Source organism: Pogona vitticeps, chromosome ZW-PAR, assembly GCF_051106095.1.
Source record: "Pogona vitticeps strain Pit_001003342236 chromosome ZW-PAR, PviZW2.1, whole genome shotgun sequence".
In the NCBI taxonomy this organism is placed as follows: domain Eukaryota; kingdom Metazoa; phylum Chordata; class Lepidosauria; order Squamata; family Agamidae; genus Pogona; species Pogona vitticeps.
In genome coordinates this window covers 2,434,267-2,461,767 of record NC_135800.1, presented here as the reverse complement: position 1 = coordinate 2,461,767, position 27,501 = coordinate 2,434,267, and the positions used below count along the sequence as shown (strand labels likewise).

General features: G+C 40.6%; 1 protein-coding gene across 3 annotated transcripts in view; it reads left to right on the top strand.

The window, feature by feature from the left end:
- Positions 1–17,097: 17,097 nt before the first annotated feature.
- Positions 17,098–27,501, top strand: part of MED27 (mediator complex subunit 27) — an 86,024-nt gene continuing 75,620 nt past the window's right edge. Inside the window, exons 1-2 of one of the 3 annotated variants that reach the window (XM_020794933.3) lie at positions 17,098–17,425; positions 19,857–20,001. In XM_020794933.3, coding sequence (XP_020650592.1) covers positions 17,220–17,425; positions 19,857–20,001 — 351 coding nt within the window. In that variant the 5' untranslated portion in view covers positions 17,098–17,219. The remainder of the gene's footprint in view (positions 17,426–19,856; positions 20,002–27,501) is intronic. The other 2 variants (XM_078382759.1, XM_020794934.3) reach the window with 2 other exon arrangements.

The window sequence follows — 27,501 nt, the reverse complement described above, 5'->3', positions numbered from 1 at the left end:
TTTGTATTTTCTGTCTAGTGCTCAAGTAACATGGTTCTTGATTTGTCCCAGTTGGGTTAGCTTCTTCCCATTTTTCTGCTTGAACATGGGCATTTTGGTGGAGGAAATTAGGGCTCAGTGCATAGACATACAAGGATTCACTGGTGCTTCCACTGAAATGTTGGCTTTTGATGGGAACAGCAGGATCCAAGACTTTGGCCATCTCATGAGAAGAGAAGACTCCCTGGAAAAGACCCTGATGTTGGGAAAGTGTGAAGGCAAGAGGAGAAGGGGATGGCGGAGGATGAGATGGTTGGACAGGGTCATCAAAGCGACCAACATGAATTTGACCCAAGTCCAAGAGGCAGTGGAAGACAGGAGGGCCTGGAGGGCTCTGGGTGCATGGAGTCACGAAGAATCGGACGCGACTTAATGACTAAACAACAACAACAGGAATAAGCATGCACAGAAATGCAGACTAGATCATGGGGATTTGTTTTTTTAATGGTAAGCACTAGTGAGGTGGAGAATGTTCCTATTCTTGATAAGACAGGATGTCTTGACACATCAAGAAAGCCTGTCAAGGAATTGCTGAGTTCTTGCCTCCAGCATGAGAACAAGAGAATGGCCTTTCCAGATGTTACACAGATCAGTCACTAATGATATCAGCATTTTTCCAGCCATCCACATGACGTACAACTTGCCTCACCAACAAAATCCATTACTTTGCCAGCTTTTTGTCCCATCTGATTTCTGGCTTCAGTGGGCTCCAGGTTTGGTGTGTGTGTGTGTGTGTGTGTGTGTGTGATATAGAGTTGTGTGGCAGCAATCCTTCCTTCCTTCCTTCCTTCCTTCCTTCCTTCCTCCCTCCCTCCCTCCCTCCCTCCCTCCCTCACTAGTCTTTCCTCACTATGAAGCGGACCAGAGACACACACAGCAACCACAGTATTGAAAATTGAAACAACCCATCCAATGCTTAAAATAATAATAATACAACAAGGCAGCAACTGTCCTAGGTTTTTTTTTTTTTTTTTACAAAAAGAAAAATGTTCCCACAAAAAGGAAAACTCACATAAAGCTGTGCGGAAAATATCTTCCTTGCAGGTGAGAAGAAAATTTTTGCAGTATTTTATTCTTCTGCGCAAGAACAAAATATGCAATGATTTACATTCCTAGTAAAAACAGATTTCGTTGTTAAGGAAAGGATTAAAATCTGTTAATCCCTTTCTTGCTTCTTCTTCTTTGTAGTCTTTTTTCACACCATCTGATCATCCTTTCTCCTTAGAGCCATCTGTGGGAGACTCCGTTGTGCTTTTCTTCTGTTTTCAGCAGCTCTGCTGTTCCCATTTTCCGATTCATGTCCAGTTGGTGTTTTTCCATGAATAAAGGAGATCAGTTGTCTTCATCTTTGCATCTTTCTCCCTCTCCTTTTCTCTCTCTCTCTCTCTCTCTCTCAATCAATCAAGCTATATATATATATATGTATATTAACAGGAGGTCTTCGAGTTATGAGCATTATTATAAAACTGAATTTTGAAATGTGAACTATAGCAAGATTCACACACCATTATACTGAGTTTTATTTTCATCCAAATTAAAAATGAAGCTTGGTCTCCAACTGACAGATAAAATCTGGATCTTGCAAGGGGAGCAGTTGCTAGTTTATTAAATTTGGGTCTCATCGTCTGTTTAGGGTACACTTCCAAGCAAAAGAAAGTAGGAATGTGGAGATGGATCTGAGAGGCTTACATCTTTGTATATTTTTAATTTTTAAGACACAATACCTGTATCCTAAAGAATAATGCCAGAAAATACGGTATTTTAAGAAGACATTCACTGTTTTTTTTTTCAAGACGGAAGAAACCAGGCAGGGATGGTGGGGAGGGACAGATCTTCAAGGCACTGTCTTAGAAGAAATGGGCAATGAAATGTGAAACATGAAATTAAAAAGTTATGGTGAAAATAAAGGAATAAGAAACAAGTACTACCATAGCACAGATCAGAGACTGTGGCCAGAAAGGAGAAGACACTTTGTTCGCTGGACTAAACTGAACAGATATCAAATACTTTGCTTGCAACCTAATTCCAGTAAGGGAAACACTTCTATGTGCCTATATCCAGCCAGCTCAGTCTGGCCTGCAGGTTGAATCTATTCGCATGTGCAGCTCTGCTTGCATCCGGAGACTTGCACCTGAGCCTCATATAACACCCACCGTGCAGTAGGTCAAATCTGCCAGCTTGCTTGCCATCTCTGCTGTTCCATTAAACTCCAAGGGGGTGGGGGCGGGAAGACTGGACCTTGTATAGACTCGCACTGCAGTGTGAAATGACTTACAGCGTTACCGCAGCTCTACAGCCTGCCGATCCGTTTCCAGGCGAATTCAAAGTGCTGGTTTCAACCTATAAAGCTCTAAATGGCCCTAAAAGGTATCTCAAAGACCGCAGCTCCCACTGTGAGCTGGCCTGGTGTTAAGATTACCAGGAGAGGCTTTTCTGTCAGTCCTGCCACATTCACAGGTGCCTTCTCTGTTCTTGCTCCCTAACTTTGGAACTCCCTTCCACAGGAGGCCAGGCTGGCCCCATCTTTGCTGTACTTCAGAAAGCAGGCAAGTTTTCTCTCAGTAACTGGCTGGCTTACTCAACTGTGACTTTTAGATGGGTTGTTATGCATTACTGCTCTGACTAGGTCTTTAGTACTACTCGTGTTTACCATTTCTCAGAGTGGTATGTGTTTGTTCCTTTTTAGTATCTGCATACTTATCATTTTAGCTTGAATATTGCCTTTTAATGATGCAGGCTGCCTCTTTATAGCAATTGTTTGTAGCTTTAAATATTATCTTTTTGATGAAGTAAACCACTGTTGTTTACTTTTTGTTTTCAGTTTTAAATATTCTCTTTCAAGGATGTAAGCCACCTTGGGTCCTTTTTAAGGAGAATGATGGGGTAAAAATATTTTAAATGAATAAATAAAGACATGTAGCATCAAAAAAAAAATGCAGAATACTTCAGCGTGCTTTGGAGTCAGCAGTGAAAATGTGTTGTGATGAGCTAATGCTCCCAACTTACACAAGACTAGATGAACACTTTGCCACTTGGAGCTTTGTGAGGGAGAAGGCGGAGCGTAGGCAGCCTTTTGGAGAAGCTCCAGGAAAGACGTATTCAGCTACAGGCTGGAATTAAGCTCCGTACTGCCTGTGTTCTTCAGAGAAATAAAACCTTTGGGGGGGGGGAATATGATGAGGAGAATCCCCACCACCACCACCAAATAATCTCTTTATTAGAAGTCTGTCTTTAGCAATTACAGACATACTTCTGCTTTGGATACCCGTGTGGTCTGTGACATTAGAGGAGGGCAACAAGGATGATCAGGGGACTGGAATTCGAGCCCTAGAAGGAAAAATTGAAAGAACTGGGGATGTTTAGCCCTGAGGAAAGAAGACAGAAGGGAGATAGGAGAGCACTTTTCAAAGAAAGGCGGTCCTACAGAGGAGGGGCAGGATCCATTCTCGATCATTCCCCAAGAACAGGACACACAACAATGGGCTCAAGGGACAGGAAGCCAGATTTCAGTCGAATGTCAGGAAAAACTTCCTAACTGTTACAGCAGTATGACAGTGGAATGAATTACCTGGAGAGGTGGTGGATGCTCCAACAACACTGGAGGCATTGAAGAGAAATTTAGACCACCTTCTGTCAGATCTGCTTTAACTTGGATTCCCGCCTTAAGCAGGGGGTTCGACTTGATGGCCTTATGGGCCCCCTCCAACTTCATGATTCTATGACTATAGAGTCTTAGAATCATTGACTTGGGCTGAAAGTGAGGGATATTTTGGGATGGGAACAGAATTGCAGGCTGAAGCTCAGTAACAGAGCACATAGTTGGATGTCGAAGCTCCTTCATTCAATCCTTGTCATTTCCTTATAGTGTTGGAAAACAGCCACACTGAAACCTTGGTGAGTTACCATCTTTCGGCGTTAAGAGACATTGAACTAGACAGAATAATTATCTGACTACCAGAACCACTTCTTATGGTATTGCATCTACTCATATTACTCTAGTCTTACATTTTCATACTAGCAATCGCTGAGATAGAATAAAGAAGAGGCAAGGTCAGAGGTCGGAGCTGAGCAGGAATCCATGCTGGCTGGAGGACGGGGGCCACGTATCTGTGTCCAGAATTCATGACGATAGAATGCCCACGGCTAGCTTGCTTCAGTGACCCATGCTCCTATAACCTCTTATTGCTGACTCTTAACATCATGTTAATATTTTAATATTCTAATATGTTCACATCTTTATTCTATTTCACCTGTTTTCTTTGTTTTCATTGTAATATCTGTTAACCAGTTCGCTGTCCCCGTCTTCATATTTGTACACTGACCGAGGGGGAATTCCCAGCTGAGTGGTATCTCCATGTTTTAAAACAAAGAAAGACAGATCCGTTGCACAGTCCTCTGTGTCACTTTTCAGGATCCAGTCGAAAAGGGCTGTTTTTGATTTTTTAGAGCTTTTCATACCAGTGCTGGACCTAGGGTAGCCCCCTAGGGATGGATGGACTACAGCTTCCATGAGTCCTAAACGGCAAGGCGAATGAGGAGGAATTTCATGAGTCACAATATCTGGAGGGCTACACTTTGCATGGCACAGGTTAAAGAAGGAGTACCTGTCTTCAGTTGCGCTTGCCTGTACATTAAGGTCTTCAGCAGAGGACCTTCTGTGAATTCAAGGTATTTATTTATTTATTTATTTATTGGACTTATATACCACCCCATAGCGCTACAAGCACTCTCCGGGCGGTTTACAATTTTAATTATAAAGGCTACACATTGTATGTTTAGCTTTGAGAAAAGAAGGCTATGGGGAAATGGAATAGCATCATTCAAATGCATTAAAGGAGGGCAGGATCGGTTCTGGATCATCCCGGAGTGCAGGACACATAGTAATAGGCTCATGCGACAGGAAGCCAGATTTAGGCTGAATATCAGGAAAAACTTCTCAACTGTTAAAGCAGTACAACAAGGGAACCCATGGCCTACCTACTCTCCAATGCTGGAGGCATTGAAGAGAAAATTGGACAACCTTCTCTCAGATCTGCTTTGATTTGGATTCCTGCCTTGAGCAGGAACATTTTTTTTCTGAGGTTCTATATTTGGTCATTTGTATTACTTCACTTCCTAGAAAATGAAGTGAGTCCACTGTATGTGAGCAGCCTCTTGCCTAGTCTACCTTATGGATCCCTTCACTTGCACGCCCGTATTGTGATTTTAGAGGGTCATCAGCTACTGCCTCCCAATGCGGGCCAAGGAGAAAACTGCCTCAGTGGCGGAGCTCCAGTTATGGACCATTCTCCCCAAAGAGGCCTGCCTGGTGCCTGCTTTGTAGCATCCTTTTGACAAAAATCTCTCCGCACCTACCTGTAGCTTAGCTTTCGTTTTAGCTCTAGTCGTTATTTTAAACTCATTTTAAAAATCTTGCTAACCTCTTCTTCTTCTGTCTGTCATGACCTAAAATATTTGCCTTGCAGTTCATTAAATTCATTACAGTTAAGATCAAAATGGCAGATAGGCGGGAAGAAATTTGCAGCTTTATGTGGCCGTGTAGACTGCCCTAGCAATCTTTATTTAGAGACAGTATAAAATATTTATAATAAGGAAATGAATAAATACACACAAGAGATCTTTGTAGTATTGTGAGTTCTTACTGTCGGCAAATGTCCCACCCGGTAATTTTGCCAGTCCCTAAGAAATGCGTGAGGCCTCTCTGGAAACCCATGGAGCATTACTCATCCCATGAGGCAAGTGCAGCATCTGAAAGCAGCATGCTCTGTGGCTGCTGATATTTTGTTGCTTCAGAGCTCATGTGCCAAGAGGTGTAAGCACAGATGCTCCTTTTAGTTCAGTGACCGCAGTTGCTTTGGACGCTGGAAGACTGTTCCTGAGTTATTGGCATCCATACGGGAGACATATGCCCCAGTCCATTATTTGGGCTCCCAATGATTAAAATCATCCATGTTATAGCTCTTGGCCTGCTCTATTTAAAACAGAAAATTAAAATGAAGCATAAATATAAACGCTCCTAGGGGTGGTATTAAGGATATTAGTGGTTAATCCAAGCACCTTGAAGACAGTGTTTACTTCTAATGTGTTTTGTTTCTAATCGCAAAAGGGACCCGGGGAGGTATTGACCCAAAATCCTAAATATTAAAGCTAAATATCACATAAAGTTGGCGGGGAATTTTTTTTAAAATAAATAAATAAATAAAAATGTGCAATGTTTTGTATGCTAATGAGTTTCTCAGAAATGTCAGGGTGTGAAAACTTGTGACTACAAAATCAAGCCTCTAGAATCATCCTCCCTGTTTCTTTCTTTATACACTGCCCATTGGATCAAGTTCACTTTCGATGTAGATGAATGTCTCCAAGCGGTGCAGCCAAACACACAGTCAATATGAGGAAAGATAAATCTGATGCAACTAACTATAAACTCTACTGTCACTAATGTGACAATGAAAAATGATGGCTACTTGAATACACTACACTGCGATCCTTAAATCTTTCAACAGACAAAAACATCAATATCAAAATACTAAATAATCTTTAGATAGCAAATACCCTACTGTCACCCATGGAGAACAGATGAACCCTTTTTATTTGGTTAATCCTTTCAACATTGAAGGATGAAATTAGCTCTACAAATCCAGGTTCAAGGTTAGCAGATGTCACAGCACTTTGGGTATGCACTAAAAATGATGTACACATTGTAGGAGATAAATACTGCAGTTCAAGTAATATTTTTTTTTCAAGTATACTGTACTTTGATAACAGAAATGAGTTAAATCAGGAAAACCTGAAGTGTTCATGATGGAGCAGAAGTGAAGTACATCGGCTCTTTCTTTCTGAGGCGAAAGCATCTTGTTGAATCGGCCTCATATGTTATAGACATAACTTGCGAAACATGTTTGGTCTCTTAGGGCAAAACTTTGAGAACGATAAAATAATTCGTTCTGCTTCTAGTAAGCCGATGCTAATGTTAAAATTAACTATTTCTTGACATTCAAAAGAAACTCCTAAGTGACTGGGGAAAAAAACATCCTCTTTTCTTTAGTATCTTACCTCCTGTCCCTGCTACAATCCTAGGAAGGCAGGGTTCCTTTCCTGCTTGAATCCCAGATTTTATACCATCCAAACAGGGACGCTTGCTTTATTTTAGAATATTTTACTGATCCAACAGAAGCATTTCCTGTCTTAGAACTTTGCTTTTAAGAATAGATCACAAAGCTGTTTTCTCTAACCCCAAATAGATGATTCTCAGAGTTCTTAATTTGTTAAACTATATGAATTGGCAGTCTTTAAAGTGAAAGCAGCTAAGCCACTGACACCAAGATACCCTCTTAGGGTCCACAGAGTTGGCCAAAGTTATTTTGATGCTTGAGGGGGGGGGGGGGAAATGTGATCTACTCAGTTTGATCTTTGTTAAACTGTAATGTCTACCACACCTGAAGGCAGCTGGAAGGGTGCTTAACCTTTGTGAAATGAGGTGAACACAGACAACCACTGCCATTGCTTACAATCATGCCTTATCTAGAGGAATTGCAAAGCAGACTAGCAGAACAAAGTAGCGTGTGGGCAGAGAATATTGTTTCGCTATATCAATGTATGAAATCTGTGATGCCTTCCTGGATATTCTAGAGCAGGGGGTTCCCAACTTTGAGCGCCCAGATGTTTTTGGACTACAGCTCTCAGAAAACCTGGCCAACACAGTTAGCGGTAAAGGCTTTGGGGAGTTTTAGTCCAAGAACATCTGGGGACGCAAGGTGGGGAACCACTGTTCTAGATGGACCTCTCATCAGCTTTCAGTACCGTCAACCAAACTATATTTCTGGATCGTTTGTATGGGCTGGGTGTCAGTGTCTGACATAATTAGTGCATTGTCACCCACTTCATCTACTACCATCTGCTGACTTAATAATTACACCTTTTTCTGAAAGCAGAAGCCTGGGTCACTGCTTAGCTGGGCCACTGCCAAACGCCAGGCTGTTGGAATCAAAGAGCCTGAACTAATTAGGCTGAGATGTGTAACAAACAGCCAGCCAGCAGCAACACCTTAGATCTGCAGAGCTAGAAGGGACCCTATGGATCATTGAGTCCAGTATTTGCCCAGGGAGGCCCAGTGGGGGAATCGAACTCCCAGCTTCTAGCTCCGCATCCAGAGACCTAAACCAGTGAGCTATCTAGCAATTATTTGATATATATATTAAAGAACAGGTTCTATACTTCTGGCTATCTGTATTGTATAACAGTTAGCCAGGCAGGCTTATTTGCTGCACTCCTGCCTTTTATAAAAAATCTTTCTTATTTTGTTATTCATTATACAACTGTTCATGCACCCTAATAACACAGAAACGCAGTAAGACTTTAACAAACAGACAGTGAAAATACTCCTTGCATTTGTCATTTCAACATTCTCAATAGAAAATATCCATCTGTCTTATTCTTACATAGTTGCATTTATTGATAAGCAAACTGCTACATTCCTGCTTTCGTTATCCCTTGTTTGCTAGAATTCAGAGTAACTGTCAACCTTTCTTAAAGAGAAGCAGTCTGTTGTACTGTTTACTCCATGATGCTACTTCAGTAACTAAATTTAGGTCTTTTTTCTCCCGGACTATCCCCAGTGTATTTCCTGAAGCAACAAATATCAAATTCTCTAATTTTTTTCCCCTTTCACTCCTGGTCAATAGCCATATACTTGGCATTAGCTTGCCACACTCTGCTAGCATAAATACTAAACATTCTTGCATCCACGGGGACTGCATTTTAAGAGTCCGAAGCATTGTTGTTCTGATCACATGACACAGAGGTTGTTTTTAATTAGTCTGGCTCTTTCGGCCCCCGATGCAGCTTCCCCCTCACCCCTGCCACTGGAAAAGTCTACCCTTTTTTTCAAGTCAGGAGGATTCAAACAGATTTTTTTCTTATTATTGCAAACATGGGTGGGCATATCTATGGGTGGGTTTTTGCTGACATTGGCAGCTGGGGCATGATATTCAGAACCCAGTGTTCTCCCCCCTCCCCCCCCGAATGTCCTCTGATTTTTTAAAAATTACATTGTGAGATTAGTGCTAGATCATCTTATCTCTAGTAATAAGAGCACTAGATCATCTCCAGAAGAGATTCCCCTCCCCCCAAATTACACAAAGCAGAAACAACCCAGACAAAATTAAAGGCTGCACATGTTAAGAAAAACTCTGGAATGCGGCCATCCCTCACAGAACACCATACAACCCTTTCAAAACGAAGGGAACCATAACAGGATCGCCAGAGGCAAGATCTGGGGAAGGAAGGAAAGACGGGGGGGGGGGGGGGCGGCGGCTATGGGCTGAAATGCAAATCACACTGCCCTTGTGTGTGAGCTCTGAACTCCCAAATCAATCCGCAGCTCCTGTGTGATCACCGACTGCAAATTCAGCTGTAATACAGGCTGCGAATCCATTTGCAGAAAAGCCGAATCCTTCCGTGTACGGAAAACATGGCAAAAAAAAAGCCTCCTCTCCTTGCCAGTAGTTGCAGGTTTAATAACTCAGCTTTTCACAAGAACTGATCGCAAAGCGTTTGAAACATTCGCCAAAATCCTCTTGCGTAATTATGCTGGAGTGAGTCTAATCCTGAATTTTTTGGAGGCAAATTGCTGTAAGGCATGAAGTCAGTGTAGACGCTGTCTCTTGTGGACAGAGTTGTACAACTTGACAAGCATCAGACTACTGTATATCTATGCTGCCTTCATAGCTAGAGGCAATTTGCCTCCAAACGTGACATAATTAGCATCGCGCCAGAGTAACTCTGCAAAAAGATTTTGGCCATTGTTTGTTTTTCAATTCATTGGCTGCCTACAGAGGCCACCTAGATGCTCCTTGAGAAGCCTAAATGCAACAGCCACCTTCTTAATTGTCCCCAAAGGTATACTGCCTTTGAATATGGTGGTTCTATTAATCAACATATGTCTAATAGGTCATATCAGCCAGTTCTTCATTTCCAAATAGCTAATTTTAAAATAGCTTTTGAAAACTGGCCAGAAAAAGCCTCCTCCCTTACATTTTACAAAATTTAAATGTATGTTTTGATATTTTTAAAGAAATACATGCTTTGGTACCGAATTTCAAAGTGAATGTTTTACAAATGTGGAGAAAGGCAGAACATGACTCAGAAGCACAGCTCAGTTTTTTTAAAAAAAAGAAGCACATATGTTTTGGAGCAGGCAGCAAGATCTGAATTTCAGGCAATGAGCAAAAAGCAAAAGCAGTGATTTCATTTTTAAAAAAAAAAAGATGTTAAAAGATGGACTAATTGCAGTTTGGATTTATTTCCCAACCATCTGTGAATTCTGCTGGATTTTCTCCCTTCTTCTTCAAATGTCTTCTCAGCTCTATTTCCAAGCAACTATTCTCTCTCCAAAATAACTATATATTCCTCTAATTCAGATATATACCAAATTCTCTGCTTGATCCCAGAATCTTAAGGATTATTAAAAGGGTGAGGGTGGGGAGAGAGTGCCGTTGATCATATAGCTTTGCAGTCTGAGTATGACCTACAGCAGCAGCCAATTATTTCTGCAGATAAAAAGGGACAAATAACAGGAGGCAGAGTGTTGTGTACACAAATAACAAAGTATTCCTTTGAAAATCCTCCTAATCACCCACCCCATGCCTGTGTTTGCTCTTTATGTTTTTGACTTACATATTTCTCGTGGTGTTAGGGTCATCTGCTAAATAGAACGACGGCCCTCATTTGGCCACTGAGGAAACACAACATCAGGGACCAGGATCTGTAAATGTGTGATTCCCCTCCCCCCCAAAAAACATGGTAGATTGTCAGATTTATAGTACCAAAATATGGATAAATTAATGTTTGTATCGTAGGGACAGAATAATGTGTATCACTTATTCAAGCTGCTCTTTCCTCCCTTCCCCAACACATTCCTGAAGATCTTTCATTGTCTTTAAATACCGCTTTGAAACAGTGGAAGAATTAATGCCCATGCAATATTAACACTGAGAGCCAAAGCAGCAGAGAGCTTTATATTTAACGTGCCCAATAGTGAAAAACCAATACAGTTTCTGCTGTGAGGGAGGATCACACTAAGCAGTTTCATAGGTGGAGACTTGAGTTTTACAACTTGCTGTGGAGCTCAACTTCAGATGCACGAGCAACTCAACCTAGATTTGATTCTGTTTTTTTCCCCAGTAGCCCAGACTCGACTTTTAACTCGGACCCATTTTTCAAAGTCATGTTTTCAAGTTCCTATTCTTTCAATGAAGGACATCGTAAACCCGGAAGAAGCTTTGTGATGCTCACCAGAAGACACAGGAAAGATAGGCAAACAGTGGCAAATGGAGGAGGAGGAGGTAGCAATGGGGAGGAAGGATTTTTGAGAGGGACGGGGTGGAGAAGCGAGGGAAGGGGAGGCAGCCAGGGCAGATGGGACCCAAAGTGGATGGATGTTTCACAAGCTCCCCCATCCACACATCCCACACAAAACCCTTCCTCTTTTCTGGGGGAAAAAGCTAGTTTTTCATAGGGGCTTGGTACCAAAGACTCAGATTCAGACTTGGGACTCCAGCCGGAAGACTTGCCAACATCCCGAGGCCATTTCTCTTTTTCCTATGCTGGTGCAGGGCTCCGAAAAACCTCTCCCTACTGCCAGGGAAATTATATTTCTTTAAATGTAAATAGCAGCTTCAGAGAGGCAATTTTCATTAACACAGCAGCTGGTGAAAAGGGGTAAGTTCTCCTCATTGCCTGCTAGAATTGCAATAATGATCGTCCCCCCAGTACCAGCCCATCAATTCTAATTTGTCTGTCATGGTCTAGTCCAGACTTTTGAACCAGGTGAGTCACTACCCATTGGCTGCTACTGTCACCTCCTCAAACTGGCTACTTAATCCTACGCCAAGCATCCTAAACAACAGAAAACAACCAGTTCAGTTACAGAAGTAGGCAGGAGGAGAAGGCAGGCAGGGGTCAAGAAATGTAACTTGAAACAAAGGTTACTCAACATATCTCACTGTATCTGAATAAGGAAGAGAATTTTCATGCTCTCCCGTTTTGCTCTAAAGACCTACAATCTACAATTAGCAAATGCACACATGTTTAAACATGTCAATTATGCTCTCCAAAGTACAGTAATGACCTTTTGACAGCTGTGGCAATTCAAGGAAATGTTGTACTTAGAAATAATTTTGACTACGTAAATGCTAAAATTAAAGCATTTCATTGGAACAAAACAAAACACATCAAAAGAAATGTTTAGAGGAAAGAGCACGTTGACCACGTTGGGTCCCCCTCCCCGCTGCCATCATTAAAAAAAATATACTGTTTTATTTCTTAAATTTACCTGAAGGCTGCTCTAGAAAATTTCAGTCTGCTACAACACAAGACAAATGGGTACCCGTGAGTGAGGAGAATTATAGTTCTTGCAGTAGAATACAGGTTCAGCTTGCTGCAGGATCTTCCTGTGCTTTGAATACAAAAAGGTTAAGTTAAGCATTAACACATTTTAAGTGGAAATATATATGAGATGGACTATTCCTGTGACCACAACCTTTGGCAGAGACGACACAAGTTTTAAGGGGACCAAGCCGGATCATTTGTCCCACTTTAAGGACTGGGGTGTGCATGGATCTTAGCTAAACTTTCCCAGACATCTAAATGATATTTCTTTTACTTTAGTTCATGCTTCTTTTAAAAATATGTTTTATCCCACCTTTATGTCCTTTTCAAAACCAATACGCCCCACCACCACCATGCCTTAGGCAAGGGGAAGCAGAGTTTAGCACTGCAGCGGTTCCTAATCCCAAGTACACCAAAGCATTCATTAAACATTGTTAGCAACAGATGAAGTTCTCTGGACAGTGGCAAGTATAAAGGTGGTTAGACCAAACACATTCAGGTTGCAAATATAGGGCTGAAACATTCAAGAACTTTGGTGCTAGACAGTAGTGCTTGAGTTTTGTTTGCAGCCCTCACATGCCATTTGTAGTTTGCGTGACTGGGAGGGACGTTTCTGGGCCGGAGAATGTCTATCCAACATTGACCAATTGCTCCTTCCAGCCTTTGAAATCAAAGAGAGCCCTGCCTCTGTGCTGACATTCCTGGGTTGATGTCAGTTGCTTGCTGTTGATCTGTTCGACTGGTTGCTAAGAATGTGCATAATAAAGAAAGCAGTAGATACAAGTGTGTAATTTCAAACAACTGTCTGTCTGTCTCTCTCTCTCTCTCTCTTTCTCTCTCTCTCTCTCTGTCTATCTATCTATCTATCTATCTATCTATCTATCTATCTATCTATCTATCTATCTATCTATCTATCTATCTATCTATCTATCTATCTATCTATCTATCTATCTATCTATCTATCTATCTATCGTATTTATTTATTTTTTCTCCTACAAATGTCTCAGAGGGAGTTACTGAGTTTTTAAGTGCCACTATATGAGAAACGGCTGGACTTTGGGGAGCTTGTAGTTATTCTCCTCTGCGTGTTTCTGTGTTTCTATGGCGTAATTAAAAAGGAATTTCAAGAGAAATTCAAAACTCTTTTGGTATATGTGTTTCAGAAACACAAAGGGTATACACTCGGAGAAGACTCAATGTATTTTTTTTTTGAGAGAGAAATGGGGTGTTATGAAATCTAATAAAAAATATAAATGTTAACTAGTTCCGAGTTTTGGGGGGGGGGTTGTACAGGGGTGATAACTGTGGTTTTCTTTATTGTTAAGTGAATTTGTTCGTGTGTTTATTTCATTTGTTTTTTATTGTTTAGAAATTAATAAAAGTCATATTTTAAAAAGAGAAGTTCAAAACTCTGCAACAAGCACATACATGGTTCTCTTGTATCTTTAGAGCAAGTCGGTGAAGTGTATATTGAAAAACATACCTAGTTGCCAAAGATCATCAAAAGTGCTTCATTGAATGAGGTAGATTCAAATACATTCTCCTAAGGATGCTTCTAGATGGATGCTTTCTTGCAGTATGACTCAAAAGGCATTGTACAACTTTCCTTCATTCTTGTTTTGTCTTCTTCTAAGGAAAAATAAGGCAGAAAATGATGAGAAAATGCAGGCATCTACAAATAAGAGACAATGTTGTCTGAATCACCTGCAAAATTCTGTGACAGATGTAGCAAGATTACACAGTACAAGTCATATCTGGAAGTATGACTAGTCCTATATTATATACTTAATAATACACCACACTGATTAGCTATGCCTTTTGAAACCTATGCAGCATAAAGAAGAGTGGATTTTAATTAAAAAGGAAAACATTTACATAGCAATCTTTCATTTTTACATTCTCTGTCTGTTAAAAATTCAGACTGGGAGTATGAAACAACATGATGCCTTTTACTTGAATATTCCAAAAAAGGATAATGGGGCGGTTTATATTTCTTCTATAAATGTTAAGTGCTTAGCAATGTAAATATGAGCAACAAATATAAGCACACAACCTATCTTATCTGTATATCATATTTCCAACAAACATGGATTGGTTTCTGATTTTTCAAGAGAAGGTTCAATATTGTTTTTTCCCCTCCTCATTTGCTGAAAATAATAAAAGTGTATGCAATGGTTTTCTGCTGAATTCAAAGTTTTGTATTTGACAGTCCTTATTTTAAGCTGTGATCCTATGCCCAGCTACCTAGGAGTAAATCCAATGGAACTCACTGAGCTTAATCTAAATGCCGCACAAGCAAGATTTACATTGTTCGTCGTTGTTCATCATGTGTTTAAGTCCTGCTGTAATGGGAGAAAAGCAGGATAGAGATTAAACAATGACGCCTATTTTAAAAGGGAAACTTAATCATCAAAGAGTGTTTTGATGCTGTCTTTACCGCTGAACGAATCTGCAGTGCATCCATTCGCATAGCATTGCTTCTAAAAGGTTCTTGCAGAACTTTATAGTACTTGGTTTAAAAGGTTGCCCACAATGGCTGTCTGTGCTGTTCACCAAAAAGCGGGCCAGGGAATGAAGGCGGTTTGTTTATTGATTTCTTAGATTGTCCTTTTACCTTAGCCCACTTAAATAATTCTATTACTTGAATGGCCAGGTTCCAGATACGCAGATGTCCTCTTGGAGCCAAGGCTTTGCTGGCTGGCTCTAAAAATCAAGGCTGAGGCAAGCCAAGAAGGATCTAAGCCGATGGATGTTAAAACACAAGGAGCCTCTAAGGAACGCGAGGTACTCAACCCAACTTAGTGCTAACCCTGCTTCATATCAAACTTCTGAAAGGGAAGGATTAATTAATTAATTAATTAATTAATTAATTAATTAATTAATTAATTAATTTATCCATTAGACTTGTATGCCGCCCGCACTCCGCAAGAGTCTTCGGATTCAAAGGTCTGGGTCTCGTTTATCTGAATAGGGTCTATCACATGAATCTATCTGCTCCTGTTTTTGTCTACATTTTTTTTTAAAAATCTCAACATTGTTTTTATTATTTTTAAATGTGTAGACCGCCCAGAGTAGACCTTTGGTCTAGATGGGCGGGATAGAAATCAATCAATCAATCAATCAATCAATCAATCAATCAATCAATCAATCAATCAATCAATCAATCAATCAATCAATCAATCAATCAATCAATCAAATAAATAAATAAATAAACAAATAAATAAATAAATAAATAAATAAATGAATAAATGAATGAATGAATGAATGAATGAATGAATGAATGAATAAATAAATAAATAAATAAATAAATAAATAAATAAATAAATAAATAAATGACCCATTCCAAGTGTTAAAACATTTGCAATTTGTTTTGGAAATGACAGCTACCAAACCCAACTCAAATCCGTCTCTACTGTCATTCGAGACTCCCACCTGGCTGAAAACCACTGGGAAGGAGAATAAAAGTTAGTGAAGGATGATAGGTGGAAACAAAATAAAAAGTAGGGGGGGGGGACAGAGAGACCAAAATGAAGTGGCACCTTCAAGACTAACTTTTATATTTTTTTAAGGTGACCTTTCGCGGATAAGCCCACTTCCTCAGGCATTTTTAAAGGTGAGCTTTCGCGGTCACTGCCTCAGAAATGCCTGAGGAAGTGGACTTATCCACAAAAGCTCACCTTAAAAAAATATAAAAGTCTTTAAGGGGCCACCACATTTTGGTCTTTTAATTTTATTTTCACCTATCATGCTTGTATGGACTAACACAGCTATCCTTCCACAACGTTAATGAAAGGATCATGGAGAAATGTAAAATGGTTGTACTAACAGCTGTTGACGTCCTGTGAAGAAATTTGCTTAGAAAACAATAACTTTGCTTATCTGGTGGAGTGAATAAATAAATACGCTATATTTGATTTCCAAATGTGGGAAGCAGCACATCAGAACCAAACAAAACAGATGGAATAATGACAGCCTGATTCCCATGGGTATTACGTAAAGCAGATTATGAATGTCAGCACTTTATACCCACACAATGTTTTAAAAGTTTTCTCTTTTAAAAGAGAAAAGAGAGGAAAAAAAACCCCAAAACCCAGGAAAAGGGTCTCAGAAGACATGTGGACGTGATAGACAAATTTCCGAGTATATTTTAAATGATATTATTTTAGAACATATTAAAAACAAAAACAATGTTTGAACTTAATAGAGGCATTCTGAGTACATTTTAAATTATATTATTTTTGATTCTGTTTTAGAAAAAAAAACGACAATGTGTGAGGAAAACATCTTGCTGTTCCCTCAAAACAAAACCAAGGTACCCTGAGAGGACAAAAAAACAATAACTCTCCACCTTTTAGTATTTCTGCATCTCCTTCTATTTCCTCATTGCGGAAAATAAAACAGGCACGAAAAAAAATATCAATGTTTAAGTAGAGGCTCGTGAGAGGAAAAGGCGAGGAGAATACATGGGAACTTAAAAAAAAAGGCGGGAAAGCCTCCCACAGCGAAGCTTGGTGTTCCCGCCCTTTTTTCCCCTCCTCTCTCTTCATGGCCTGCCTACTACATTTCCCAGCGTGCTCTGCGCCAGGAGAGCCTTTCTCTCTATTGCCCTTCCCTCAGGAATTCCCAGGCTCCTTTGCGCCCACCCAAGCGGCGCAAGCCTGATTCCCACACACACCTTCGAACTACATTTCCCAAAAGGCTTTACGGCCTTGGGAGAAAAGGCGGGCTTCTCCCTCAGTGAGGGGAAAAAGAGGGCGCGTTTTCTTCGCCTTCGCTCCCCGGCAGAGTCCAAGATGGCGGAGGCGGTGCTGAGCGCCGGTGTGAACCTGGAAGCCTTCGCCCAGGCCATCTCGGCCATCCAAGCCCTGCGCTCCAGCGTCACCCGCGTCTTCGACTGCCTGAAGGACGGCCGGCGGAACAAAGAGACCTTGGAGGGCCGCGAGAAGGGCTTCGTCTCCAGCTTCCAGGAGAGCCTGCACTCCGTCAGCCGGGACCTGGGGTGAGGAAGCCCCTCTCCTGTGGGTGTGGGTGGTGGTGGTGGGGAGGCTGCCTTCCTCCTTTCCTTCCTCCTCCTCCTCCTCCTCGTCTTCACCTGAGGCGGAATGAGGTGAAGGTGAGGTGCCTGGAGGGACCCCCGAACCTGTGGGGGATTAGTCCCCCCCAAACCCCGCGGATACTGAAAAAAGCGGATAATGGTGAACGCTCTTTTAAAGAGCGGCCTCTCTATTTCGCATGGTCTCCGGCTCCCCTCTTGAGAAGGGCAGTTCTGGTAACTTCATGGTTAGAGAAGATATCTTTCTAGGTTTTTTTTTCATTTAATATTTTTAGACCCTGGATAAGTGAATCTGCCTATGTGTGGGTGGTGGTGGAGAGGCTGCCTCCCTCCTTTCCTTCCTCCTCCTCCTCCTCTTCTTCACCTAAGGCAGAATGAGGTGAAGGTGATGTGCCTGGAGTGACCTCCGTACCTGCGGGGGATTCGTCCCCCCAAACCCTGCGGATACTGAGAAAAGCGGATAACAGTGAACACTCTTTTAAGAGTGGGCTCTCTACCTTGCATGGTCTCTGGCTCCTTCTAGGGGGGCAGTTCTGGTAACTTCATGGTTAGAGAAGATACCTTTCTAGTTTTTAAAAAAAAAATTTAGACCCTGGATAAGTGAATCTACGATACTGATTCTGTGGATAAGTAGGTACTTATGTAAAAGTGCATAAATATTTTATTTATTTAAAATATTTTTATCCCGACGTGCTCCTTAAAAAGAAATCCTCTATCCATGGAGGAAGAAGACAGTAGGCCTTCTAATATAGATAATATTTATATGATTGTGAAGTAAATGAAATAGGCTTTTAAGGCCTACCTCGTCTTATTTTAACGTATTGATGCAGTGCTCTGGACAAGAATGACATTAGTGTTTATTTATTTATCAAACCTAATAAAAAAACATCATTGACTTCTCTGTCAACTCTAACCAAGATGAATGTGAAAGGACTGTTTGCCCATCCTACAGGTAACTAGGAAATCTTTTCTAGCAAATATTTATTTATTCATACCTGCAATATTACACATTTTTGAAAACAAATGAAACAAGTATATTTTTTAAAAGGTAAATAAAATCAATACTGAAAACACTTAAAAACAACAGAGCGCAATTAACACAGGAATTAAGTTTTTAAAAAATTATGTGTTGCAGAATTATAGAATTATGTGTATATATGAATTTATATATATGATGTCATCCCCAGTAAGTTATAATTATAATTCTTTTGATGTTATATAGCCCTTGAAGAGGGCTGATAGGCTAAAATGTGCCTCCATGACCAGAGGCAGCCTACCCTTGAATGCTGTGTTGTGCGGACAAGATGGTTGATAAATAGCTTTATTTACGGCTGTTCCGAGCTGAGGAAGGACTGTCTTAAATAAGGTCTTCTTTCAGCTAGGTGGTGGGGCTTCCAAAAGCAGAGTACTCTTTGAAGTAACCTTTTCTGGTTTGGCCAGAGGTTGGCCCTGATGACCCTCTGAGGAGCTTCCAGCTCTGAAATTTCATGATTGAATGAATACTGTGAGGAGAAGACAAACAGGGAATGGTTGTTCTTAAGAGGAGCCACTGCCCTTAGTATACATCCTGCGGTGGTAAGACGTAAAAGAATGAACACGGGTAGATACTGTTATATACTAGTCTAATGGTTTGTCTCAGTGGCTCCCTATTGTCTACTCAAGTAGTTGTCAAATGTAGCAACAAACACGAAAATCGGAATAGATAAATGCACGAGGGAGGAAAGCGTGCTTAATGAACAGCCTTTGACTGTGAGAGGCAAGGATTGGAACTTCCATGCTGAGAGGCAGTATATCTGGCTGCTACAGAAGAAACATTTTACCAGACAGAGCTTAGACCTGAATGTGTGGCTATAAGTTTCAAGGGACTGATGGAAGTAGTTGTTCTTCCCTAGGTGAGATCCTGTCAGAACCAGCATGATGTAGCAGCTGGTAAGAGTTTGGGACTCGGAGTTAGAAGACTCGATTGCATTCACTGATTCTTTATGAAATGCATTTAATTAATTTGAACACATAATCTTTCTTAGCCAAGTCTGTTTCTTTATGGAAATACATAAGCACGGGTTGGTGATTTGGGCACATAAGAGTTTCCCCTAATTATTTCTGTTGTTCCTAGATCTGTTGCACTTCCATTGGTATATTTGCAAACTTTGTTCGGCAGGTGCAAGGTCTGAGAGTTCCTTTAAAAGTGGAGCTTTTAAATGTCTTTTCTAAATGCTAATCAACTCCAGTTGGTAAATCAAGGACTAGATTACAGTCAAACCCATTTTCTTGCATTAAATTTCACTGCAGAAGAATTAGTTAACAACTGGGGTGATTTGAAATAACCAACAGGAACATCATTTCTAATCACTTTATTTCTCATTTTGTTTTATTTTAGAGAACTTGAACGTCTCAGTAATCTTGTAGGCAAGCCGTCTGAGAATCATCCCTTACATAACAGCGGACTGTTGAGTTTAGATCCTGTGCAGGACAAAACACCTCTCTATAGTCAACTTCTCCAGGCTTATAAATGGTCAAATAAGGTAAAGCAGACTTAAGCATATTCCTGTACATTGACTGTTAAAGTTATAACCGCTGGAGAGACTGAAGCTTTTTGCCCAGCCTGAGTTGAATTGTGCCCTGATCTATTTGTAAAGGAGGTCAGGGACTGAACTGTCCTTCCAGAGATCTCAGAGAGAGACACCTCCTCTTGCTCTTCTGCACATGCCTCTATGCTTTAAAGCTGGGTGAAGCAACTCAAGTGTAAAAATGACCTAAATATAGGCTTTTGCCTCCCTCTCTCCCTCTTTTGTTTGAAAACACTGAGGAAGCTGGTAACAAGGCAAGAATGAAGCAAAGGGGTAGCTTCCATCCCATAGAAACCTTCATCTCCTTGGCCCCTGTGTTCTTTTCGTAGGAGTTCAAAAGCAGCAAGATGTTTTTCCAGGCCTGGAAGAGGTTTTTTTCTTTCTTTTCTTTTTTTTCATTCGTAAGTTGAGGCTCCGTTCGCAAGTCGAAGTAACTTTTTGTGAATGGAGCTATTCGTAACTCATATTGTTTGTAAGTCGAGGTACCACTGTACATAAAATGTGTGATACCTGTAGTGTATAATGCCTGCAGCAGCTTTCAAACAGCTGATCTTGTAAAACTGGAGCAGTAGTGCTGTTTTGTCTTGTGGGAAAAGAAATCCAATAACATGACGAATTTTATTAATATAGCATCCTCTGGAGCCCATATATCTCTACCTAGCACCTGCTTTATTGTGACTGCATTGAGAGACGGTGGTTGTAGCACGTTTACTTAATCACAGTTGCTTGTTCTTTATCCTGTACATTTTGCAGTTGTGAAGAGGGCCTGAAGGATAAAATCTTTTTATGAGTCCATTCTTAAAATAATGTTTATCTTCAGAACTTTGTTTACATAATGTGACATAACTACACCATTTTAAAAAATAATTAACATTCACTGTGGTTTTTAGAGAATGACTAGTTCGGTAACAGTTCAGTGTCCTATATTTTGGCTCTCTCCTGGTTACTTGTGTCAGCACCAAATTAGCATAGTATAAATCCTGATGTTTGTATGTTCATGGTCGGGTTTATCAGAGGCAAATATGGAGGAAATATTCCACTTAGCAATCTGACTTAGCAAACTACATAACATTAGCTACATGGTTTAAAAAATAATTGCAGTCACACTAATGTAACAGTTAATTATCCTACATTTTGGCTGTCTCCTTGTTAAACATTTACTGTGTTAATGCATTGACCAGTCTGATAATAATGCCAACTGGCTGAGTCCGCTTTGGCCAGTTTACCAAATGGACTGATTTAATGATTTTGTCCGTTTCCCCATGTTTATATTTTATGGCAGGGAGAAATTGCACTCGGGTCACGCCATTTTATCAACAGAATAACAAACTGTTCGAAATTAGCTGCGCAACATTTGGTGGAACAGATGCAGTGAATTTTGAATTAACAGCACGGTCCTCTGTGTATTTACTGAAAACCGTCCTATTCAGTGGGATTGTTCCATGAAGCTTTTTAAGTGTTCCAGTCTAAACTATTCAAATTTTCTTAAACAGTTTAGAGTTCTTAATATAGTGAGCTGTGTAGGCTTCAGAGTGTGGTTTAAGCACATCAGTTTGTTTCTGGTAAACTGGTTTCATTGCACTTAACGATTTACTGACCACTTCCACTTCAAGGACTATCGTAGAATTAGGGAATAATTGAGTTGGAAGGAGCCTATAAAGCCACAGAATCCAACCCCCTGCTCAATACAGGAATCTAAATCAAACCAGATCTGACAGATGGTTATCCAATTTTTTTCTTGAAGACCTCCAGCATGGGAGCAACTCACCACCTCATGAGATCATGGATACCGTTGTTGTACTACTCTAACAGTTAAGAGAGTTTTCCTGATATTCAGCATACGTAAATCTGGCCTCCTGTGGCTTGATCCCATTATTAAGTGTCCTGCCCTTTGGGATGATCAAGAAGAGATACTGTCCCTCCTCTGTAGGACAGCCTTTCACTACTTTTCATGTCTTGACGAACTTGGCTCTCAATCAGTGGGCCCAACAAAATTGGGTAGATTCCAAACAATTCAAAAGACGATAGAAAGGAATGACGCCTCTTCTCCCAAATTCACAATAGCCATAGAATCCTTGTCAGCGTAATTTAAATCCAACCCAGATGGAGAACATTTAAGAAGCTGTAAACAGACTAATCAACTTGTTTACAGATAACATTATGCTGTGTTTTCTGGAGCCAGTGAAACTCATAATCATTCTTTGGAACAGTTTCAGGTGCACAGTCTGAAAAAAAAATCCATTCAAAACTTCTTTATGTAAAATATAAAGGTATGAACTCTTTGATATATCACTGCATCAGCCATAAACAATAGAAAACGGTAGCTGCTGAAACTATTCATGACAATTTTGTTTTGACAGTATAAAATCTAATGGTGTCTTCAGGTTGCTGTTTTTGAATTGTGTTCAAAAAGAAAGAAGCACTACTTTTGAGTTATAGGTTCTGTTTTTGCCTCTGTTTGCAACAGGATGGGCAGCTGGTGGTCCGCCGTAAGTTGGGTCATCCCTCTCTAATGTGGGCAGTGGGATTTGTAGTTGAACAATATATGGAACCACCCCCTGATTTGCCTTGGTTCAGATGCTTGAGGATGTGTTACCTGTAACGGTTGTCTCCATCTGGAGATTTCCTTGGCAACCTCTTTCTGCATAAACCTGATGTAGCACCTTTCCTCTGGCTTCACCTGCGTGCACTGGTTTTGCTGGTTCTCAACCACTTTTTTAAAAAAAATAAGATCATATAGAATAATGCACTAGAGGGCTGTGTGACTCTCTTTGTCGTCTCTGATCGGTGTTTGGAAGGAGAGTGTTGGTTTGCTACAAAGTGCTTTTCACCTTTCTGCATTTAATTTTTAATTTTTGACCCCTTGGTGGCTGGCCTGTTGTATTTTTGATGAGCAGGGGCAGGATCTCCCTTTTCTTCTCTGCCTAGCTTGCTCATGCATTAACAAATGTATGGGTAAACATATTGCTGAGACATGACAAAATGTGGGCCTGGGGGAACAGCGTTGAAAAAGGATGTGAAAGCTTACACAGGCAGAAGTCTTACATATATCAGCTCAGAGGCCTGTTCAGTTTCGTGAGGGTTACTTCCAAGTAAATGGGTGTGAGACTGCGGATTAGAAATGGCCTGCCTTGACATACAGCGGTGCCTCGACTTACGAACTTAATTGGTTCCGGAACTCCGGTCGTAACTCGAAATAGTCGTGCATCGAAGCACCATTTCCCATAGGAATGCACTAAAATGCAATTAATCCGTTTCGAAGAAATGAAGTGTTGATAAGCTTTATACTAAACCCATGTTTATGTTTTTATTTTACAGAATAAATAGTTAAAAGTCTTTTCATGGTTGGCCAATCTCTCTTTCCTCCCACCTTGTAGGTCATTGGAAATTGGCCTACCAAGGTGTTTGTTTTTGTTTCTGACAAAAAAAAAAAAAAAAAAAAACAAGGAGGAGGAATTAAAGAACCTTGTAATGAGAGTGAAAGAGGAGAGTGCAAAAAACGGTCTGAAACTCAACATCAAAAAAACTAAGATCATGGCCACTGGTCCCATCACCTCCTGGGAAATAGAAGGGGAAGATATGGAGGCAGTGTCAAATTTTATCTTCCTGGGCTCCATGATCACTGCAGATGGAGACAGCAGCCCTGAAATTAAAAGGCGCCTTCTTCTTGGGAGGAAAGCGATGACAAATCTGGACAGCATCTTGAAAAGCAGAGACATCACCTTGCCAACAAAAGTCCGAATAGTCAAAGCTATGGTTTTTCCTGTCGTGATGTATGGAAGTGAGAGCTGGACCATAAAGAAAGCAGACCGCCGAAGAATTGATGCCTTTGAATTGTGGTGCTGGAGGAGGCTCTTGAGAATCCCCTGGACTGCAAGGAGAACAAACCTATCAGTTCTAAAGGAAATCAACCCTGAGTGCTCACTGGAAGGACAGATCCTGAAGCTGAGGCTCCAGTACTTTGGCCATCTAATGAGAAGAAAAGACTCCCTGGAAAAGACCCTGATGTTGGGAAAGTGTGATGGCAAGAGGAGAAGGGGACGACCGAGGATGAGATGGCTGGACAGTGTCTGCGAAGCAACCAACATGAACCTGACACAACTCCGGGAGGCAGTAGAAGACAGGAGGGCCTGGCGTGCTCTGGTCCATGGGGTCACGAAGAGTCGGACACGACTAAACGACTAAACAAACAAACAAACAAACAAGGTGTTTGTTAATTTTTGCAACACTGTGACAGTCAGAAAACAGTGCTAAACCAACTAAAAGGAAGTTGAAAAGGAGAAAACCAAGAGTGTTACATTAGGGAAGCAGATGATAGAGAGACAATGTTTCTCCTGGAACTTTCAAGAGTCTTATTCAACAAACATGTGTGTCAAACTGTGGAAGAAAAGAAATGTTCGGTGGTTGATTTCTTTTTGCATGTCAGTTTCTCATCTGGTGGTTCAGCATTTGAAGAGGAGATGTTGACCCTCTGATTTAAGGGGAAATGGCAGTAAAGCTCTTGAGAGTCCACTGGTCTCTAGAAATGCTTAGAAACACCTGGTTATACAATAAAGCACAGAGCCTCTTTTCCAAAATAGTGTATATCTTGCACTGAAATGCAAATTAGTTTGAGGGAAGATGTCCCCCGCTTCCCTGTGGGTGGCTGGTAACAAAAAAGATGTATGTTGATGTGGCCTCTGAACTTTGCTGGAGGATTGAGCAGTGGTTGGCTAAGGAACCCATCCACTACTCCGACACCCTGTTTCCTATATCACGCTGGCTTTCAAACTGTTAATTGAGAAATTCTTATTAAATGTTCCCTGTGGGTTGAAAACCTAGATGTAGAATTCTATTCTGCTTTTTCCTCCTCAAAAGTTAATTACCAATGACAAGTTATGGTGACTTTCTGTTATTGGAGGAAGGACTGTGATCTAATACTTTCTATGGTTTAATAAGTTATCTGTTTTAATTTTCATTTATTTGTGCTTCATGTTGTTGAGAGACCAGAGTATGAAAATCAATATATGCTTTTGGGGGAGGTCCAGGCTTATTAGACAGATTTGATTGCAGAGTATTGATTGGACTCAAATATTAACTGGAGTAAAGTGTAATTAATTGTTAACTATTATAGTCTAAGATGGTGTTGAGATATACTCTTTTGGTGGAGTGGTTTTTAATAAGACGTAACCAAGTAAACTTTGGTTGATGATTCCTTGATCTGCTCAGATGTTTTCTAGTTTTACTTCTGTGTTGTAAGTGACTCTGCGGGAATTGTGTCTTGCCTCCTGAAGCATGATACTTTTGGATTTTGTCTTAAATATGTTAAGTATAACTTGTTTTTTTTTTCTTAGTTGAGCAAAAAATCTAAAATAGGCAGGGTGGTCTCAAAACTCCCCAATATAAATGCAGAAGCAGGCGATACCATTATTAGATGACTGAAAAAATAGATTGCAAGCTTTGTGAACGGTAACATATTCCATCTTCTTCAGACAGTTTCAAAAATTTATGGGCAGGGTTCTTGTAGTACATGCCAGGCAAACGTTCTTGAGCAGCATGCAGATTGTTTTTTGGGGTGGATGGGTGGAGATTTCCTCTCAAGTAGCGTCAAATGGCATCATGGAATTTGCATCCCACCTCTGCAAACAGTCACCAGGAAGTGGTCTGAATCCCCCTCCCCATGGTAGCCTTTTCTTTAAAGCTGTAGGCTTCTGTCTGGCCAAGGGTGGGATGAGGGGAAGGCAACGCAGTTGCATGGGAGGCCTCCATCAGAAATTTGGGAATAAAATTTAGTTTAACTGCCAGGGAAGGGCAATTAGTTCCTGGGCTGCAGCTTCCAGAAATCCTGGCCAGCACAGCAAGTAGTGAAGGCATCTTGAGATTGAAGAACATCTAGGGGCTCCAGTTTGAGATCCACTGTTCTAGAGAGGCTTCGTTCGTGCAATTAAAGGAAATAGTTTCCCTCCACATCATTAGAGCAGCATATGCAAGCCAGGATTCTTGAAAAAGATATAATCGTTTATGGACTCATGTGGGAGTAAGATGTTATCACTTTGAAAACAAGACGTGGCTGCTCTGCTGTGAGTTGATCATCAAGTTCAGAAGGGAAGCGCTGGCAAGCTGTTTGGATATTGGGTTGGCTTCAATAAGATAGCATATTTGCTTTTGGACAAAGAAGTCGGAAGATTACTAGCTCGGTGGTGTAGGTATCTCGGTGTGAAGCCAAGGGTTGGGAATTCAGTGCCCCAATGTGCCTCCTATGGGAAGAGGTGGCCTGTGTAACCATGGCCAAGCTTCACCAGACCCAGAAGAAAGCAATAGTCAACCACCTCTGAGCCTTCTCTACCTAGAAAACCCTGGAAAGGCTCATCATACGTTTGAATTGAGTTGATGGCACACAGTTGTTATTATTATATGAAGAGTCATTGCTGGAAGAGCTGTCTCCTTGCTTGAGACTCTCTGTTACCCAAAAACCTTCTCCAGGGATATAGGAACCTTTGCAGAATTAGTTTTTGGATGCAAGGGGGAGCTGTAGGGGAAATAAATACACGTTGGTAGTGCAGGACTGGTGTGCTCTTGGAGGTACATCCCCGTCTCCTTCATGTTTTAATTTGAATTTTCATCTTGGTTTCTTCTGTAGAGTTTAGGTACCTTTTTTCCCTGTTCAGGCAGTTCCGTAATTAATTGACGTTAATTAATGCGTGACTTTCAGTTTTGTCCTTGTATTATGAATGCTTGTTTATCTTTTTTTTTTTTTTAAATACAGGTTTAGCTTGTATGGTGCGTTTAGAATCTAGATATAAAATAATTGAAGGTGTGGTTTCCTTGTACATTTGTTTAACCACCTTGGGCATATGGTTGTTGTTTTTTTAAAAAAAATAAGCCTGAGACAGAGACTGAACAAAATTAGACATTTATGTACAAATATTTACATTATATGCAAACTAATTTTAAAAAATCGTTTATACAACATTAGTCTGTCGGAGGAACATAAGACATAGGATGCTGTTTTTCATTTCCGATATACTTTATGATTATTTTGACTGTATGCAACGTGAAGTTGGTTGAGGAGGCTTCGTTGACTGATGTCATTATTTGGAAGTGCGTCAGTCTGAAGTCTAGTTTAAAGTTTTCATTTAGAATATTTTAAGAGGTGAACTGTTACTCCTAATTGATATTATTGCATCACTCCCCTCCCTATTGCTGCCACATCATAAGAACCATCCAGTGGAGGTGGTTAATCTTCCAGGTAGAGAGGTAGCAATTCTGTTAAGCAAACCTTCTTTCCGGATGGCATCATTTGTGCTTTTTTTTTCTTGCATGTGTTTTTCAATGCCTTTTTTTCCCTTTTCTGTTTTGTTTGCACTGGTGTTTCTAAGCCGGTGGTTCTTCTAGTAATGGTTTGTGCTAGTCAGCTGCTAAACCATTGAATTAAAATATTCCTTTCCTAAACAACAGAAAAAAAACACAAATGAG